General features: G+C 44.7%; 1 protein-coding gene across 1 annotated transcript in view; it reads left to right on the forward strand.

The window, feature by feature from the left end:
* The first annotated feature begins 635 nt into the window (after positions 1-635).
* Positions 636-14273, forward strand: part of LOC125756190 (juvenile hormone acid O-methyltransferase-like) — a 41372-nt gene continuing 27734 nt past the window's right edge. The window contains exons 1-2 of the mRNA XM_037654537.2: positions 636-1373; positions 2938-3085. Coding sequence (XP_037510465.2) covers positions 834-1373; positions 2938-3085 — 688 coding nt within the window. The 5' untranslated portion in view covers positions 636-833. The remainder of the gene's footprint in view (positions 1374-2937; positions 3086-14273) is intronic.

A 14273-nucleotide genomic window follows, 5' to 3' on the forward strand; every position in this document is an offset into this window, starting at 1 on the left:
ATTTTCTTCAATAGCCTTTCGCTTGCAGTTAGCAGAATCGGGTAGGGGGTAAGGTATCCAGCCTTTTCCAGCAGTAACTTCTGCTCTAGAAAAGATTACTTTAACTTGTGCTTGCACGTTTTTATTAGAGCTGAATGAAAACATCCCTCGTGTGTCTTCGTGTTGCGTGCGCAAAACTATCATTATGCAGCCAAACCAACTAGCCCGCCTTTCCGTTTCAAGGCGTCATCGTATGTTGCATCTCGGTCTGCCATTATTGCTATTTAAGCCCCTCGACGTCGTTTTCTATAATAATAATTATAATTCCCGATATTTAATCGCAACGGTTCGAGAAAACGTCCAGCGAAGTGATGCGAACGGCCACGGTGGAAGTCGACACCACGGATGGGCGTTGCTGAGAGCAAAAACAAACGTAGCGCTCGTGTCGGTAATGATTCCGCACATTTCGTACACCTGTCTCACGACGTAATACTTTGGCCAGCTTATCGCATACGTCGCAACGTGCAGCATTTATAGTCACGTGACACTTGTCATCTATATCTATTCAGGCCGGTTACGCGCGAAGCGTCAGTAAAACTTCGGGACTTCAGAGGCACACGCCGTTTCCTTCGCGGGACCAAGTTATACTCTCTATGGCTCTGCATCGGTGCCTGTGCGGCCGGTCGGGCGCAAAGCGCTTTCTTGGATGCAACGCAACAAACAATTTTTGTCCATTCCCGTGCGTTTCCCGACGAGCTGTCAATGAGCCGCGCATTCCGCGACTCCAGTGTCCGCGTCGGCTGACGGATTCGACCGGTCTGCCCCACGAAACCACCCCAGCTGTAACAGGACCGATGAGTGGCAAGTCCACGCGGTCGGGCTCCAGCGCTCCGACGCTGGAGCCGCACTTGTACGTCTCGGCCAACACCTTCCAGAAGCGCGACAACTTACTCGTACTGGACCTGCTCAACACGGCGTTCCGGCGAGCGCCTAGCGAGGACCAACAGTTCCTGGACGTCGGCTGCGCCGTGGGCGACTTCACGCGCGACGTGCTGCTGCCGCGCAGCTCGCCTTGCAGGCGCTTCGTGGCCACGGACGTGTCGAGCTCCATGATCGCGTTCGCGCAACGCTTCTTCGCACACCCGCGCATAACGTACGACGTGCTGGACCTTTCCCTCGACGTGTCCCCGTTCGTGGAACGGTACGGCCGCTTCGATCGCGTGTACTCATTCTTCTGTCTCCACTGGATCCGCGATCAGGTGGGCGCGCTGAGCAACATCCGCAACCTGATGGCGCCCGAGGGAGAGTGCCTGCTGCACTTCTGCGCACGCACGCCCGTCTACACGCTCTGGAGGGACTTTGCCCGCATGGACCGCTGGAAGAGTCTCATATCTGTGAGTGAATTCGCTGTGCCGAACATCTTGCAAATGACGTTTTGCCTGAACCGCCCCACAGCTCGTTCTTGAGGAATTTGACGCGATAATTAAGCTCAATTAGTGCAGCGCATTGCGAGCATCCCCACGCTGGTCTTAGCGCGAACACGATCCGACTACTGTGTCATGCGCATACCTTGCGGCACTCATGACGCTCTGAAATAACGCACGAATACCACAAGAGTGCAACGGTGCTGTATACTGCTGAGCACTATACTGCACATGGGAACTGTTCCTGGAGCGTGAAATGTAAAGTTTAAAACGGCTCCTGTACAGGCACTGTCGCAAATTTTAATCTTGCTGTCATCTTTAGTCGTATCCTGTTGCCATGCCTCGATCCAACAGGCGAGCAAGCAGTCCTGAAGTTAGTAAAGATGCAAATATATGCAATCCGTAAAGGATTACGGAGCGTTGGCGTCGGTAGAAGGGGTAGTAAATGATAAAGGAGAGCGACAGGACACCTTCTTGAGATACGCGTACACAACCCTCCGAGCTTCAGGCAGGGATACCTCTGCAGTGCAAAAGCCGGTGGGTGCCATGTGGCACTGGCAATCCGACCCAGTACATCCCGCGTGGAGGCGGGCGCTGTACAATTTGACCAAGAAAAAACTTTGACTTGCGATTATAGTACATATTGGTGCGGACCCTATTGCAAGGCAGTGGCTTCTGCGGCTCGTCCGACGTGGTCGAGAGTTGCCAGCTCGCTTCCCAATTCCAGTTCGGATAGTTCCCAAAATTGATACTATACCCCCTACCTAACAGCCACAAACACTGCAATTCTGCATTTTTTCCCAGGTAGCGGTGGCGAGGTTTATGTGATGTCATATTTACATGACAGGCCTGGCACCCTTTTCTCTTCTCTTTACTTATCCATTTCCTACACGGCGCATTTCCAGTGGCGGCATTTCGAGTTCCACACATAAAGTCCAGGTTCCCGTGACTTTACGCTAGATGAAGAACCGGCATCTATTCTTCGTTACTGGCGTACGGAACGCATGGATGTGACTTTTACTCTAAAATCGCGGCTCTTTAGAAAGAAAGGGTGCACGGCTTTGAACTTGAAATTTCGACTGCTTTCGCGCCACGCAGTAATTTGACTACACACCATTACCAAGCACCTCTATACGCCCCGCGCTTGTCCCTTTGCAATGCCCGAACGTGGTGTTCGGTCCTTGAAACATGTGGTTATACAAAAGGTCATCTATATGATACACTTTATAGGTTAGTGCAGTTAATCAGCCTTACTTCCACAATGCTCAGTTCTCGTAAATTGAAGCAAGAGCTATAGTTTCCATTCTATGGACGTGCATATGAAATGTGCGAGAGGCAATCCGCCTCTTCGATTTTCCTGTGCTGCCCTCTGCCGTTTTGGTAGGGGTTTTGATAGGGGCCGGGACAACCGGTATTGCCAGAAGCAAAGCCTCCGAGATGAAGAGACGTTTCGCAACTTTTCCGCTAGGCGAGAGCGCATGCGCAAAGGCGTCGTGAAAAAGGCAGATTGTCCTTTTTTTTTGTCTTTTTTCAGAACATTGAAGACTTCATACCGCCCAGCCAGAATGCAGATGACCGGCTGCTTTATTTGGAGAATCTTCTGGCAGCCTCCGAACTGAAGCCACACACCTGCGAAGTGCTACGGAATGTGTGGAAGTTTCCTAGTGAACGGCACCTTGCAGGTATGAAGTTATTTTTCAAAATGCTGCCTATCATGACAATGGTAGTCCTGGTCTCGTACATTCCATTAAAATCGTTTACCTTTCTCAGAAAGACAAGCAAACGAATGTTACGTACTATGCACAAAACCACGGGAAACGCAAAGGTCAGAGCAAACGAGAGGCCGCGAAGCCAACTTACTGGCATGCTTGCCGCATACAACCCTAAAAGTATGGGAAAAGAAATTCGAAGAAAAGCCTGGCGTTTCGTGCACTCAGTTAAAAAGTCTGCCTTTCAACTAGGGGTGTGCGAATATCAAATTTTTCGAATACGAATATCCACCTTCGAATATCGAATCGAATATCGAATATCATAGGAAAAATGCCTCCACAGTAACGATATTTTATTTAACATGTAGCTGTTAGAAAAAAAAAAACATTAACAGCCTGACTGGCAACACACATACACTGCTGTCTCCAGAACACAATGTCCAGGCTAGCACAATGCACATCACAACACAAGCAAATATCACGGCACAATGAAAGTAATGACTAGATGTTATCATGAAGAAATGAGTTGCTCCACACGATCAGGCAGCAGGCGCTCCCTTGTAACAGAGACAGCCCCCCCCCCCCCCCCCCAACCCCTGCCACTGAAAAGGCACGCTCGCTTGGAACAGAAGTGGCTGGTATAGGGAGTTACATGGGGCAAAGCTTTGCCAGACTGGGGTATCCGAAGGTGCCTACAGTCCGCCACCAGTCACGTGGGTCACTGTCTTTCTTCAGAAGTGGTCCCGCATAGTGAACGAGTGGTAGTGCGGCACGTTACAGCCGCATAATATTGAAAATGTACGGTTAGACGATCGCCAACAGCGCTGCACGTCGGAGATGCACCAGCAATAAATCATACGTACTGGAGCGCTCGTGGCAGGCAGATATCGTGCCTCCGTGTATTTACAATGTTTATCGCTCCTCTCGGCAACGTTTTTAGTTATACGAACGCAGAAGAACTGTGGAAGACGAGTTATTTTATGCATGATAATCGAATTTTTCGAATATTCGAAGTTATCGAATATTCGAAACTTTTCGAATACACAATTTTCGAATCGAATACGAATATTTCGAATGTAATATTCGACGAATATTCGAAACTTTCGAATATTCGCACACCCCTACACTCACAGCTACGAGAGAGTGCTGGCAACTCTCTTTGCGAGAGTAAACGCTTGTCCCATATTTCACTCCCTTTTCAGGAGTGCTGGGAACTCTCTGCTGCGTAGAGTTCGTGGACTCTCTCGCACAGAGTTCTGGTACTCTATCTGCGAAAGAGTAAACAGCCTCTATCGCTAGAGTAAAGTTACGCTTCTGGATTGGGGGACATTTACTCTCTGCAGGAGTTAAAGCACTCTTGCTGCAGTAGGGTACTGCTACTCCCTTACAGAGTTATTCAATTCCGTTGCGGCTAGAGTGAATGAACTCCTCCCAAGAGTCTAAGCACTCTGGTTGTTGCAGAGTCCTGCTACTCCCTCACAGAGTTTTTCAATTCTATTTGGGTTAGAGTGAATGAACTCCTCCCAAGAGTCTAAGCACTCTGGTTTCTGAAGAGTGCTGCTACTCCCTCACAGAGTTTTTGAATCCCATTTCGGCTAGAGTGAAACGAACTCCTCCCAAGAGTCTAAGCACTCTGGTTTCTGAAGAGTGCTGCTACTCCCTCACAGAGTTTTGAATCCCATTTCGGCTAGAGGTGAATGCACTCCTCCCAAGAGTCTAAGCACTCTGGTTTCCGAAGAGTGCTGCTACGCCCTCAGTTTTTAAATTTCATTTGCATAACTGCTCCGGAGATACGAGCACTTCCACCCCATTTTAAATGTTTCAGCTCCAGTTGAAGTACTCGAGTAGTCCTCATCACCCTCACAGTTTTGCATGCAGTTTTTTTTTTGCATTATACTATTACTTTGGAATTTTTGTATAGCACCGTTGTTCATGTATAGGTTTCAACCTACGACCAGACCAGTGCATTAATACAAGCATAGAAAACATACTACGAAGAAAACCAGCATGTTTATTGACAGTTCACAGCATATTGAATTTAATAACAAAATGAAAGATCTTCAGGAACAATCTTCAAAATACTCTTTCGTAAAATGTATAAATACATGTTATCACAGTGAAGTTGTTCATGTAGGTTTCAACCTACGACCAGACCAGTGCATTATACAAGCATAGAAAACCAGCATGTTTATTGACAGTTCACAGCATATTGAATTTAATGACAAAATGAAAGATCTTCACGAAGAGATCTTCAGAATACTCTTTCGTAAAAATGTATACAGTAAACCTCGGTGATACAACCACGGCTCGTACGAATTTCGGGGTGATACGAATTTTTCTGTGGTCCCGGCCAAGGCCCTTAGACTGCAATGTATTGGAATACGGTTGTTGCGAACCGATTTGCACCCCGCAGACGTTTGATACGAACGTCGCTAGCTCACAGGTACGAACAGGTGCTGCTCGGCTGTCGCGGTAGACCCGGCAGTCACACGCGGGCGCGGACATGCGCGCTGCGCGACCATCCACGGTGCGTCGTTGCCTCCGAGATAGTGGGCGCAATCTTGGAGGCCTTTAGGCGCCTTCGCGTTTAGATTACAGATGAAGTTACGTCAGGCTTTTTTTTTTTCCGGCGCGTTGACGCGTGCTCCTGTGCTCGAGGCAGCAGCATCTTTGTACTGTGTTAACACGTGCCTGCCACGTCGATGCAAGCCATGTCCCCGCAATCAGACGTTCCTGAAACAAGACTGAAACTTGGGCCTGCGGGTCCGTCATGAAGTCCCATTAAAGGTGGACGAAGACTCCAAGAGACGAAGCTTGGCCTCTATCTATGTGTGTAAAGCGCTTCTTAAGTCACTTTCTCCGCAGTACTCTCGTGTAGTAAGATAGAAGGGGACTACTAGTGGTCACGGGGCACAACACATCTGGTTCATTAATTACACACGCGCGCAATGCACCGTACATTTACGAGTACAAGTATGATCGTTGACATCTAAGACTTTACTGGCAATAATTAGGGCTGTTCATGACGTCGCTGCGGCCCTGAGAAACACTGAATCCGAACGTATGCCAACTTTCTTTTGTCGCATGCTAATTTTCCATGTTTTTCGGTGATACGAATTTCGGATGACACGAATATTTTTGTAACCCCGCGAGATTCGTATCACCGAGGTTTTACTGTACGTACATGTTATCACAGTGAAGCATTGAATATCACAGCGATGCCCCGCCACGGTGGTCTAGTGGTTATGGCGCTCGACTGCTGACCCGAAGGTCGCGGGATCGAATTCCCGGTCGCGGCGGCTGCAATTTCGATGGAGGCGAAAATGTTTGAGGCCGGGTGCTTAGATTTAGTGCGCACGTTAAAGAACCCCAGGTGGTCGAAATTTCCGGAGCCTCCACTACGGCATCTCTCATAATCATATCGTGGTTTTAAACCCCAAGATAGTATTAGTATATCCCAGCGATTAACTATTATGTGGGTTTTACATGCCAGAACCATGATATGGTTACGAGGCACACCGTAGTGTAGGGCTCCAGAAAGTTTTGACCGTGAGCACCTATATCTAAATACACAGGCCTGTAGCATTTCACCTCCACCAAAATGCAACCATGGTGGCTGGGATCGAACGAGACTATATATGATGTTTATTGGCACAAGGGCGATTTGATGGCCAAAGAGTGCCAGGACATAACGAATGTGAACAATGATTATGGCAAGTGGGCTGTAAACGGCCTTAAAATTCCTCATGCTAAAGGCGGCAAAAACATATAAGAATTAAAATCAAGATGATGACATGAAATGCGTGTAGTGAGCATAATGGGCGAGTGGTAATAATATAACTACGGTATATGGCATGAGCATGAATGCCTTGTCAATGCCCTTGAGTCCAGGCTTGCGAGGCAGATGCTTTTGTTAGGTTGTAACTACCGCAGCAGCAGCCTCTGCTATGAGCCCGTGCTACGGAATGCCTGGGTAAATGACGAGACTTTTGGGCCAGCAGCAGAGCACCATAACCACTGTACCACAGCGGGTGACATTATCACAGCAGTATCACACAAGGTATCAAATGCGATTAGAATAAAGCAATTCCATCAACAAGAAAAACATTAAACTTGCTCCGATATTCATGCAGTCAATATTGTCAGTCACATCCACAGTACTGAAAGCTTGACTAGCATTCTCCTCTGGGTCATTCCATGCGAAAAGTCCCGGCCATTTTGAAGCCACATGAAGGAGTGGCAGGTTCTCGTTATTAACAAGGTGCGGCTGTGAATTTTTTTTAAGTGCATGAGCATTTGTACCTAACTCGTTGAGGAAACTGTCCCTCTTTCCTGAAGATCTTTACCAAAAAGAAATAAATGTATAAAACGAAATGACTAAAATTAAAAAAAAAAAAAGGAAGCCATGTTTGTATGAAAGTTACTTTCACTTAAAAAAAGGTAAAGCACTTGTTCTCAATTTGGACTTATTCACTGTCAATGGCAGTTGCTATTTTCACCCACGCAGGGTAGAAGGGCACTTGGCTCTAGGCCCATTCAGTGTCTCTAGTAGCAGAAAGGTTCGCTTTGCTTTCTGCGCATACTGAACATTAAATGCCCAATACACGGCAAGAAGCAAAGCGAACCCCGTCTGTTGCGTCAACAGCTGTAAGCTTCAGGCCCTCAAAGTGACTAGCAAGGCAGAGGACGTCTCCAGGCTTTCTCCAGAAAAAAAAAGGTGGGGGTGGTGCAGATGTTGCTCCTGGCACCTGCGTTTAGAAAAAGACTGAGTACAAACAAACTTCAATACACCTTAGCAACACTATAAACGAATGCAAACGTGGTTATTCCCGCTAAAACTAGTAAATACCCGAAAATACGTAGGTGATAATGATAACATAATGCAATATGTCTACCAGGAGTACAAAAGCATAAATGCATGACTGCTTTGAAGTGCCTGCTTACCTGGAAATTCTTGCCTTTAAGAAAAAAAAAAAAGCAGTGTTAAGACCTCTGTATGCCCTGGTATCGGAAACCCAAACATTTCCCTGTCGCTCCATATTTTCTGTCTGCTATCCTAGTTTTCTTGCTGGATGCATGCACACTCTCCTCCTTCACCACCAATGAGAGTGGGAGTGAGTAAGCAACACATACATGAAAATGCTGCTAAGGAAAGCTGCGGCCGACTTCATGAAAACGAGTCCCCTTGCCAAAAGATTGACTTCAGCCACATACCTCCTTGTTCGACCATTTGTCATTGCCCACAAAACAGGCTTAAAGGGGCCCTGCAACACTTTTCGAAGTAATCATTGAATAACCTCGCTATTGGAGTTCATTGTCTCACTAGTCAACTGCCACAAAAATTTTTAGTCCTTCAAGTACAAGTAGATTTACAGGGATTTGTTGGACGCTTTAAGCGCTTTCTCTATCCCTTCGTCACAGCGAGCGCACTGAAGGCTACACAGGGGGGGGGGGATGACAAGAGGGCAGAAGCTATGCCTGTAGGTCAGCACACATCATGCATGACCTGAAACACAGTTTGTTTTCCTTTGAATGCACTGCTGACTTTCAGTGTGATCACGAGTGCACTGGTGTAATTTTATAGTGCAAAATTCTAGCACTGTGGAGTGCAGCGGGGACATGTCGTGGCATCCAGTGGCAGTTGCGGTAAATGCAGCTTGCAATGCTTATACCAGCCAATGGCCATGCCAGCAAGCTTACGACGCAATTGATATCAAGTCTAGGCATCATTTGCCGAGAGAAGAGAGCAATTTTTACCTGAATTTGAACATTAACTGTCGATTCCTAGCTGCATACTGTGCAGTAATGATTGCCTCATATTCAGAGAAGTCTCGACTACCTATAGGAAATTTCAACAGTGTTCAAAAAGTGTTGCAAGGCCCTTAAAGTATTAAGCTTGGAGAAAAAAAATGTATGCATACCAATGGTGAAACGATACAAGCAGGGTCTTCTTTAACAAGTCGTGGCAGACTGGTGAGGACAGTTGCAACGTATGTGTCTAAAAAATTGAATAAAAAAGTATGTTCAGATGCTGGAAACAAATTATACATCAGGTAAGAAAATGCAAGAGAAATAATATTGCATAGTACAAACAAAAGCACTTAGTAGGAAAGAGAACGTTGTAAAATTGAGGGCTTGATGTGATATTGTGGGTTTTAGTGGCGCAAGGGCCATGTTTGGCCAAAGAGCGCCATGAGAGATAATGAAGTTTAAAGTGATCAATGATTTACCATGATAGCATGCAACCCCATGACACTGTAAACTTCATAAACAATAAGATCATGCACAAGACAACTTAGTTTTGAACATATGTGCCCAGTACAGCAAGCAACAAAAGTTTAGCAACCACTAAGTCTATGAAAGCTTTGAGTGTCCCAGCAGTCTGCGACTGTGTTCAGTCAAACTGCACAGTTGCTAGTTTTAGAACAGGACAGAAATCTAAATTCAAGGCTGCGTGCCCAAGTAGCGGGAATATTCAGCTTTTTCTTGTGCCTCGTGGAGTCTATCAACTTTTGATGCTGACTGTACATAGATCACCCATTTACTAACTGCAGTAAGTGTAATAATAATATTCTGATGCTACAATTCCCATGCTCCAATAAGAACACATTTCTGAGCAGCTAATAATTCTCGCCATACATTATCAAGATCAAGTTGAAATCTTGAGTCGCCGCGAAGACACTACCTATTGGTTCCTTATTTTGTATAAAACTCATGAAGAATTAGAAAGGTCTTCTGTATTCTAACTGACAGCACAAGTTTTATTTTTTTTTTGCTTGCTATTGTAGTCTTAGCAATCGGCATCTGCTCAAGATATACCTCCTCCATAGTGCATATTGAAAGGGTTTAAAGCGCAAGTATGGGAGTGCTGAAGGAAAGGCTTAAAAGCGAGGAACGGAAAGCAAAGAGGGAAACCCTTTCAATATGCATTTAAACTAGCCCAAATAGCCGTTTCTCTCCTCCATAGTGTGAGCTTAACTGATGTGCTCTAGCACACCTTTACACCTGTGAATTCCCTGAAATAATCTGGAATCACTTGAATACAGGCCAAAATGTCAGCTGTTAAGTATGACAAAAACAGGACAGCTGTTCACGGAAATGCTGTTTGCACTGTTTATCGCTTTCGTTAGATCCAAATGTAATGTACTTCCATAGCCATGACCACCATGGCGAATGCATTTTGTACGCAGCCGTGAATTGCTTTTTAAAGTAATGACAAAGGAGTTCCACATTGAGTGTGTCAAAATAGTAAGTTCCACAAGTCGCAAGGACATCAGGCTGCCAGCATTAATTTGTCATTTCGAGGAACAAGTGCTGGTCAGCGTATGCAATTTTTTGTGTGCAACAGTGCATCAACACCAACCATGAGCGATTCCAGAAATGACAAAACAATTCCGACGACATGAGAACATGCCTTCAGTTGTGCACATTGGTGCACAAAGCCACACAGAGTACAAGGCATTTCGAGATCAGAGCATGTAAAGTTCAGACTATAAATATTTTAACACATAAGTCCAACAACAATAAAAAACATTATTTTTCACTTCAACAGTATTCCTTGGAGGAATTGGTAGGCTAGCTGGTTGCTCATTTTCATTTTAACGAGATCGCTCTTGTTTACGGATTCCAGTGGCCATGTTTGCAAGGGTCTGCTGATCTACTGGCATACAGAGCACCAACATTCAGAACGAAGAGGTGCCGCATTTACTAGCGTAATGATCGCACTTTCAATCATTAATGATCGCATACTCAATAGTCTTTAACAGCGCATGTGTGTATTGTATACTGAATTTATGGGACAATAGTTGAAAGCAACGTGCGACTGTGCTTTTCTGCACAGTGGCCGCCTCAAAATGAACACGTGGCATCAGAACGAAAATAACTGCTATCACCGAAGTTCGTGATGCGATCATTTTGTGGGAAGAAAAAAATTTTTGGTACAAAATTCAGAGGTTAAATAAGGTCAAGCCGCTTCCAGCCTCCATGTTCTTGATCAAAAATAAAGGAACTATTATTATTATCATTCTCAATGCTCCAAAATCTTAGGAGGTGCACTCCTTTCGATTGAAGATTTTCAGCTTTGAAAATGCCCCTTGAACTTTTAAAATTGGAGTTTAAGGATGAATCCAAATTGTCAGAAATTTTACCGGGGAGTGCTTATAGATTTTTTCGGATTTATCCGAACACGGAGCCCTAGTTATGGCCAAATGTAGGGCGATCTAATTTTGCATCATATGCTTGAAATGTCAATTACCAAAGCTAGAATCACAACTTACTGTTGTCGTGAAGGTCTGCAGCAGGTAATTTAGCATTTTTTTGAACCAAGTACAACACCCGGTCTCCTTTTTTTTCCACAAAGCTGCTGATGGCCTCTGTTGCCGAAGTGGCAGTCAGTCGTTGGAATTCCTTAAGGAGCTGGAAAAACGAATGTCATGAACAGTACAGACTACATTGGAAGTTTGTTCAGGCAATACTGCAATTCATATGACCTTAAATAAATACCGAACATAAAGTTGGTTGATGTACAATAGATGGTATGCTTTAGAACTTGGGATTAATACAGTTTGAGCTGGATAACTTGGTATTTCTTTATTGGATGGGTAAATAATACCAGTGTCACACGGGCACTTTTAAAAGGCTATCGAGTCGATGGCCATCGACTAGCTAGAGTTGTTGCGCTGCTACACGGCAATTTTGAATGGCCGTTGAGTGGTTCAGGCGTTTCCCGCAAAAAATTGCGGCGTGCTGCGGATCTTTATTTTTGTACCCATGTCACCAAAAGTTGAATAATATGAACTTTCTTAAAAGCACATATATGTCTTGTTTTGTTTAAACATTTCAATAAACCTTTTACGTGTAGTCACAAATACATATATTGAGCTTAAGTTGATGAGCAGCGAAATTGCGGTGAGTGAGACACTGCAGGACAGCATGCACGTCGCTACTGTCGAAAGTATCTGCAGTTCACACATTTCAAGCGGCAAAAATACTTCATTAAATAATTCATAGGCTCACATATACTGCTTTTAAAGCATACTGGTTAGATTTCTTTTTTGTACTCGTGAGTACAAGCACAGTGTGACCCAGAGGGCCCTTTCGCGCTGTTTCCGCTTCCATTGCTCAATGGCCATCAAGTTTCGATAGAGTTGTGGGGTGCTCCATTGACTTGATAGACTTAGTGATTAGACGGCCTTTGAAACATCCCGTGTAGCAGCTCGTGCTTGATGGGACAACAGAGCATCGGTTGGAAAGCTTCCCGAATGCCCATGCGACACTGGTATAAAACTGCACAGCTGGCCCTGGCAAAGTTGTATGTCTTGAATAAGGTTAGCTCACTGTCAGGACAATAAATTAGGTTTCAAAGTGTTAAGGCCAGGAAGGCTAAGATATCCAGAAGCAACGCAGTTGAACTAAAATGACTGTCACTCATTTGAATGTAAAGTTTTCTGGAATTCTTTCAAGTGAAAAGCAATTATGCTGAGAACAGCACTATTATGCCTTGTTAAAGGAACACTGCAGTGAAGAACAATTTCTCGTATTAGTAATTTATCTTTTACAATACCAAAAGCACAACTTCTACAAGATGCTTTTAAGCAAAAAGATTTGCAAGATGAAAATGGGGATGGTGATGCCACTGTCAAATTCCCACACCAACTTCCCGTGACACGCCAAAGGTATTTATGGTGTCTTAATCAATACAAGTAAAGTACACTGTCCTCTAAGGGGGCTAGACTTAAAGGAACACTAAAAGCAATACACAATTTACGTCAGAGTGAAAGGTCAACGTGTGAGAACGTCTAAATGTCAGTATTATCAACAGCAGTGCTCTACTAATCGAGAAATTAAGGTAAATGTAGGACATGATATGCACCACGAGTGGGACATTTTGGAAATGATCCCAATGACGTCAAGAGTCCTGAGCATAGGTCGGCCAACTCACTCATGAGTCGGCTCACCGAGACTCACTCGGACTCGGATCAAGCCACAGTCTGAGCGAGTCCGGCTGAGCAATATGTTGGCGAGCTTGAGTCCGAGTGAATCCGGTTGAGAAAACATTTAGTGAGCCCGAGTCCGAGTCAGTCCAGTTAAGGAAAATTTCAGCGAGTCCAAGTCCGAGTGAGCTCTTGGAGCAAAATATATTTCGCGAGCGAGTCTGAGCGAGTTCCAATAGTTTTGCCGACCTATGGTCCCGACCTATCACAACTAATTGTGATAAAAAAGAATCTCCCGTGCATCACAAGACGTAAGAAATTATGCTTGTTCGTTTCCATTTGATTCATGGAAAAAGAACCTCTTGGCATTACCATGGGAAGCAGCGCCCAGTGGTAGTTTTGGTATCGTGTACTGCTTGCTGTGCTTGGCTCTCGCTATTTTCACACAGTTGATACTCTACTTCTGCTGCTGGCCATGCTATAAGCTCCGCTACAGTCAACTATACAGTTTCGAGGTTGATGGCCGCTGTTGCGCAAGAATCCATAGCTTCGGCGGCCGGGCAGTAAAGGCGGGCAACATTGGGCACAGCAACTGCTACATCAGAAGGCCCATTCAGGCGGGTGATTTGAAGTGCACTAACGCTGTGTGAACCACTAAAACATTATTTTCTTAATAAGCATTTCCTTGGCACGAAATAACCACTACGGGGTTTCTAGAACGCATTTCAAAATCAACGTCGACTTAATATTTCCCCTTAGTGTCCTTTAACATATCAAGTTTCATGAAATTTGCTGAATAACTGTGACCAAAAAGAAAAAAGGTCACTGAAATCCATGACAACATGTGAAATTCATGCAGAGATTCGAGTGCAAAACTTAAAAATAGCACTAAGTCTTAATTTTTTTTTCTTCTTTTCATTAACCCATGATGGCAATGTTACTGATGCCAGAGCTTTCCATGAACAATTAAATATCTATTGTTTCACTTTAGCGTCCCTTGAAATGTGGCAGCAATACAAGCATTAGTTATCTTTTAAGAAAAATTGTATGATTTGCAGAAGGAGAAAATTGCCACATCAATTAATGCAATGATGCTGAATTCACACAATATCACTCAATTTTAGCTTAAAAATATGTTGTATGTAAATTAGCAAAACAAACAAGTGTTTGTAAACACAGAATAAATAATTAAGTGCACATACAAAGACGAGCTCCCAATTTAGCCAGCA

This window comes from Rhipicephalus sanguineus, chromosome 3 (genome assembly GCF_013339695.2).
Source record: "Rhipicephalus sanguineus isolate Rsan-2018 chromosome 3, BIME_Rsan_1.4, whole genome shotgun sequence".
NCBI classification, from domain to species: domain Eukaryota; kingdom Metazoa; phylum Arthropoda; class Arachnida; order Ixodida; family Ixodidae; genus Rhipicephalus; species Rhipicephalus sanguineus.